Source organism: Epinephelus moara, chromosome 4 (assembly GCF_006386435.1).
Source record: "Epinephelus moara isolate mb chromosome 4, YSFRI_EMoa_1.0, whole genome shotgun sequence".
Classification (NCBI taxonomy): Eukaryota; Metazoa; Chordata; class Actinopteri; order Perciformes; family Serranidae; genus Epinephelus; species Epinephelus moara.
Window position 1 is genome coordinate 29070791 of NC_065509.1, and position 6842 is coordinate 29077632.

Genomic DNA, 6842 nt, shown 5'->3' on the forward strand with positions numbered 1-6842 from the left:
AATGTCTACTTTAATATTTATTTTACTTATTTCATTGTCTATTTTAGTATTTTATTTATATCTTCATCTTTATCTCTTGTTTCCATTCATGCTGTATTTCTATTTCTACTTTGCACGGAGCATTGGAACAAAAACAATTTCCCCCCGGGGATTAATAAAGTATTCTGAATCTGAATCTGAATCTGAATTACTGGGGGAGTTTTTCATTCATAAAAGTAGATGCATTAAGACTAAACCCTGCTTCAGCCATTGGAATAATGAATTTAAACTCTGTAAGTCACTGGAACTTGTTTATTACCATAATTTTTTTTAAATTAATTTGAGATAGCCCTGCTTTTCTGTCATTTGTATGTATGTTTAGTTATTTTCTTTTTTTGTTAGACTTTGGTATGTAGTTTACTTTGTTGGCTCGACCAAAGGCAGATGATACCTGAGCTAAAGGACTTGAAAATGACCCTTTGTTTGTATTTGTTAAGCTCAATAAAGAATTATTTTAGAAAAAATTATACTAAAATTATAGGTGCTGCGCAGCGATGGGTTGGCTCCGGGCATTTTTAGTCAATTCTGAGCAACAAGCAGAAGAATTGGAAGACATTTAGGAATTTAGCAACACAATCTGCCTTTTGCATCAGCTGAGGCTTGAACTCACAACTTCTGAGACTAAGAATCAATTTCTATCTCACTGAGCTAATTAGTCAGTGACAATTCATGTGTAGCTTCACAAATTGACTAAGCCAGACCTGCAGGTTTAGCAGCCGTCCATGCATGGAAAAGCAGATTTCAAACCACTGTAAAAAATTCAGTTATCGAAACAAAAATCTGAAAATATACGTATTGCATCTAGACAGCATGGAGATGTTGGTAATTTGTTTAAACTGATGTTTAAAATTGCCATTTTTACATTGACTCCAATTGTTCACATTAGAGCAAAATTCAAAATGCTGTCAAAAATTCAGTTTTTGAGATAAAATTCGGAAATTTGCCACACGTCATCTACCATGACTCTAGAATATTGTCATTTTTTTCATGAACACTGAAGATTTATTTAGCAAGAATTTGCATGTATATGTTTACAGTACCATTTACAGTCAAACATTTTGATGCACTGTAGGCTCAATTTTTGATAAATCAAAAATCAGAGTTTTTGTAGGACAGTCTGAAGATGCTCTGTAGCAAGTTTGGTGTCAATTGAACAAAAATTGTGGGAGGAGATAGGTTTAAGAAGTTTTACAGTTTTTAAAAAAAAACAGAGTGATGAACTTCAGAATTTTTAATAGGTTTAAATGTACAAACATTTCTTCAGTATTGGGGCTACAGTTTGATGAAAGTTGTAGCAAGTATGGTTGATTTGTTATGAATTTTCAAAGTTTTGAACTTTAGACGCTTGCTGTAGCGCCACCATCAGGACTATTGGCTTGAGTTTACAGCTGAGGATATCTGGCATGAGACTGGACCTTTGTGCAAAGTTTGGTGAGTTTTCACCCATAGGAAGTATGATTTCCTCAGAAGAAGAAAGAAGAAGAAGAATACCTAGGATTACAATAGTGCTGCCAGGACCCTAATAAGATAATAAGATATATTGTAATAGATGTAAGACAAAGTACCAACTGTGAAAAGTCTGCAGAGAGTGCTGTATGATTTAGTGCCATTAGACTGCCTTACATGCATATTACATTTAAAAATAGATCAATTATATACAATTTAGGTACCCTACCTAGACTATTTAAAGCCTGGTGTCTCTGCCATCATGCTGCAGGGATTTTCTTGGTTGTTTTTGCACAATATTGTAACCTCTGGTGTTAAATCTGAGTTTATTTGTACTCCTTTTCTGATTTATTTGTTGTAAAAGTGACTAAACTAATAAATGTATGTTATTAAACATGTCTTGTGATGGTATGCCGTTTTAATTGTGTGTGGTTGTTAATGCAACCCGAGGGCGCCCCCTCGTGGCAGCTCAATCAATGAGGCTGTAGTGCAGCTGGCAGGGGAAGCTGTCTGTTCTGTTGTTAGCCATTGTCTGTAACGTTAGACAGTTAACACTCACTACAGCCGGCGGTAGCGGTCCTGCTAGGTCTTGGCAGTGAACACCAGGGTCGCAGGTAAACATAAATCATTTTAAGCGCAGCCTTTTAAAGTAGCAGCTTTTAACGCATGCATTGTGGTGTTGCATTTGGAGCTAGCATGCTAACTAGATGCTAAACAGTAGGCCGCGCTGCTCATTAAAGAGGAAGAGGAAACATGGCTAGCGCTACCTTTGTTAGCTAGCTAACAACAGCGGTTCAATATTACTTTAAACGCTTAAAGAGCAACAATAATAGATATGTCAAATTAGTTAACGTTAACGTGCTCGTACAGGTGAAGTAAATATGGTTGTGCACGTGTGCGGTGTCACTCGAGACTAACATTTCAGCTACAACTTTGTTAAATGAGCCTGAAGCTAACGTCAGCTATGGTAACGTTATTGTTTTGTAGCCTGATATGATTAACATTTTCATGCCTAACATTTGTTTGCACCACGACAAACACTGATGTTCACATTTATACTCACTCTTCCTGTTTGCATCAGTTACTGAAGAGTATTTTTCTGCCAATAATAAACATGTAATTGCACCTGAACTGTAGCCGGTTTATAGGGCACAGTTATCAGAATATGGTTTAATTGTCCAGCAGGTTTTAATTTACAAGGAATTTGCCTTGATGTTTGGTGCATACAATAAACAGTAAGATGAAATACAAACACGTGCTGCAAAAGTCAAGAAAATTGGCTAAATATAGAATGGATGAATTGTATTAAAAGTATAAAGCTACTAGGAACACTATAACGTGTATAATAGATCTGTAGACCTTTAACTGTGTTTAAATGAGAGACCTGAACAGTTTTGTTCAGGATGTGCAAAAACTCTTGAAAAGGGGATGTGGAAAAAAGTCACAGTATAAAGAACATGTGCAGTGTGCAGAGTTAGTTGTCCAAAATATGCATTAATGTAATGTATAGGGATAGATGTCTGTGGGAGGCAAGAGGCCGTGTCAGTGGTGGTAGGTTTTGGTCCTGATGGACTGAAGCCTCCTCCTGCTGGAGGGGAGTGACCCAAAAATCTGTTAAAACAGCCAACGGCAGCCATAAATCAAGCCTTGACTTGCTATTTTTGTTTAAACTGTTTTAATTCAGCTTCATGGTTTTTGATTTTGGAGCTTTTAGCTTGTGTTGCTTGCTGTTTCATTTTGTCATGAGATAAACAGAGAAAACTGCTTTCTAATATTTTGTTCATGTCTTTTTCTGGTGTGGGTAAAGTAAGTATTAGAAACTAGAGTTAGACCAATTTATATTTATTGAAATTGGTGTATATGTTGACTGACAAATTACAGCTAGTGTCAGTATAGAAAAGCCAAACACACATTTTTGTCACATAGATCGTCTGTTGGTCAGGTATGCTGCACTACACTTCAACAGCATCTCCACAGCTTACATGATATGGTCATGAACTTGAATCAACACTTCTATAAGACAATTTCCCCTCAAAAAACAGATATTATAATCCTCATGGATGTTGGATTTACAGTTGGCAAATACACTGAAAACTGGGTGTAACACGCAGTAAAGCATAGACAAAAGAAACTGAAAGTGTTTTGATGTTTTCCTTTAGCAAACATTGTGTTGTTTACCTGTCGTCTTCTTGGGTGTCAAAGGTAACTGACTGTTAAACTGGAAAAGCAGGTTAATTTGAGCCAAACCCTTTAACTACATGGTTTGTTTAAGCGCCTCATGATATTCTACATGTCACTACAGTGAAATTAACCGACTTTTTTGTGCATTCAGAAATGTGATTCTGACTTGTTCTCTTTCTATTTTTCTCTCTGCAGCCATGCCAAGTCTGAAGCTGATATCTGCGACCGACACACAGTATTCAGCAGCTGTGCTGAAGTCGATGAATGAGCAGCGAAACCATGGATTATTTTGTGATGTCACCATTATCATACAGGACAAGAAATTCAGGGCTCACAAAACAATCCTGTCTGCCTCAAGCACATATTTCCACCAGCTCTTCAGTGTCGCTGGACAAGTGATTGAGTTAAACTTCATCAGAGCAGAAATCTTTGAGGAGATTCTCAATTACATTTACACCTCCAAGATTGTCCGTGTCCGCTCCGACATGCTGGAGGAGCTCATCAACGCTGGACAGATCCTGGGGGTCAAGTTCATTGCAAACCTGGGGTCTCCGTTATCACAAGTTAAGGGTCTGCCTGGTTTGTCGAAGGAGACGGAAAGCAAAGCAGAGATGATGCCCATCATCACAGAGTCTTTCTCAATATCTGCAGAGGAATTCAATCAGACAAGCAGGGTTGGAGGTAACGACGAGGACTCGGACAGTGATGTTATGTTTGTGTCACAAACAGATGCTCAAACCAGAGCTGCCAGTCAGAAATCCAGCTCTGGTGAGATCATCGATTTGGACACAGCTGATTCAGAAAATGCAGCATCAACGCAAACTGAATCAAATCATACAGCTGCAAAACCGAAAGAGAAAGAGAAAGAGAAAGCCAAACCCCCCTTGAAATCATCTGCTCCAAAGCCTCCCAGCATCAGTTCTGCAAACACCAGTTTGCCCAACAGCAGCCCTCTGCGCAGTCCAGACAGCAGCTCCAATAACTCGTCTTCCCCTGCCAGAGTTTCCTCAGGAAGTGCTCCCACAACACCAGCCAGGTCAAGCAGTTTCACCCCTGAGCCCTCGAGTGCCTCTCAGTCCTCTGAAAGCAGCGACATAATGGGAGTCCACAAGAAGCAAGTCTCAGCGTCATCTCAGCAAGGGGATTTCAAAATAAGGATTGTAGATGTAGATGGAGGCGAAACAAATCAGACCAACAGTCCCAAATCAGCTATAGCAGCAAAAAAGACAGTGACCCTTAACACAGCCACAGAGATTGATTCAATTTCATCAGGCTGTAAAGTGTATGCCAATATTGGAGAAGACACTTATGACATTGTCCCCGTGAAAGAAGATCCAGGTGAAGGAGGCTCTAAGTCCAGTAAAGGGAAGAGATCATTAATGGCAACGCCTATCAAACCCTTTGATAAAACTCCCATGTCACAGAAAGGCAGCCCAAACAAGAAGAAGGCCAAAACAGAGCTCGAGGATCACTACGAGCTGATCATGGACGGGAAGACTTTCTACGTGTGCATCGTCTGCAAGCGCCCCTACGTGTGTCTGACGAGTCTCCGCCGTCACTTCAACACCCACTCATGGGAAAAGAAATACCCGTGTCGCTACTGTAACAAGGTGTTTGCACTGGCTGAGTACAGAACTAAACACGAAATCCACCACACAGGAGAGAGGAGGTACCAGTGCTTGGTGTGCAACGACATGTTCATGAACTACCAGCTACTGTCCACCCACTGCAAGCAAGTCCACAACCAGGACCCCAGCGGGAGGAAAGAGAAAGACGAGACGGATAACAACTTATACCGACTCCTGCCGTGTAAAACGGTGCAGATGAGGCCGTACTCGTGGAGTACTGAGGGGCAGGGGGTCCCCGTCATATCCGAGGACGGCAGCGTGCACCACATAACCAGCGTCAGCGAAGACGTCCACTCCTCCACCCAGAGCAGGATGTTGAACTGGGACGACATCTTTATCGAGCCCGATGCTCACATGCCACCTGACGCTCATGGCAGACCGGCGTCAGCCATGAACAGTCCTACACAGGGGGCCACAGAGTTTGACTTTGTTATACCAGAGACCTACTGAGCAGCACCCGCTGCTGTATTACCTGTGCCTTTTAGGTGCCCCCCCACCCTTTACTCCTCTTTGCTTCCATGTCAACAATATTCTTCTGTAATTCTCAATAGTGTCAGCTCGAGGTAAGGTCACATGAGCCTTTTTGTTGAATGAAATATGTGGCGTACGCACAGTGAACTGTGAATTACGAGTCCGCTGGAGTGTTTGAATTCGTCAGCCATGCCATCTTCAGTCAAAGTGAAAGGGAGATGGAGCGGATTGCAGCAGGAAGGAAGTGTAATGTGACCATACCTTTACTCATATTACTCTGCTTGTGTAGTAGCCTTTATCTTTTGTATCATTGGAATAAATGATAGTCACACTAGCCAAAAAAAAAACATAGAAGTGGTTCACACGCAGCAAAGGAAATAATTAGTTCATATGAATCATGCAAGAATCAAAAACTGCCCCCCAAAATAAGGCAGAGTTTAAGACCTATCACAACAGCTGTAATAAAATCATGTATGTTTAACTTATAAGCTAGAACATCTCAGCTACACGATCTGAAGCACAAAGCATTGAATTAAGACCTTTGAATGATGCTGTCTTGTTTCAGCAGTAGATTTTTTAAGGCCTCGAGGCCTAAAGCAGCTCGCTGAGCTCCGTTACATAAAATATGAATGGGGTTCACCTATTTAAGAAACTTCAACTGATGAGTTTGTGTGTAACCATGTGACTTTTTTTTTTCACAGGATACATTATAATGCATTTTGTGGTTTCACCAGATTTGTGTAAAATACAGGATGTGATCCATAATGAAATAAAGTTGCTCAGAATTGACCGGCTGCATCAATCATGACTCTCAGCCTGTTTTTGAGGATTAAATGCAACATTTCCCGGACTGATCGTTCCTTGTCCCCAGCTGAAACTGTTTTAATCTGAATTCTGTACAAGAGAATGTTCATTATGATCTGAAATATATTTTTTCATTGTGTGACTGTTGGCGATCCTGCATGTGGGTGTTGTAGCAGGGAAGATATTTAATTTTAAAGTGGTTGGAAAAACAAATGGCTTTATATATTTTTTTCATTAAACGCCCTCTGTTTTATTTTGATACACCTGTACACT

At 40.3% G+C, this 6842-nt stretch overlaps 1 protein-coding gene across 2 annotated transcripts in view; it reads left to right on the top strand.

Annotated features, from left to right (window-relative positions):
* The window catches only part of zbtb33 (zinc finger and BTB domain containing 33), a 12073-nt gene extending 5247 nt beyond the window's left edge, over positions 1-6826 (top strand). For both annotated transcript variants that reach the window (XM_050042114.1, XM_050042113.1), the window contains exon 3: positions 3862-6826. In XM_050042114.1, coding sequence (XP_049898071.1) covers positions 3862-5744 — 1883 coding nt within the window. In that variant the 3' untranslated portion in view covers positions 5745-6826. The remainder of the gene's footprint in view (positions 1-3861) is intronic.
* Positions 6827-6842: the final 16 nt, after the last annotated feature.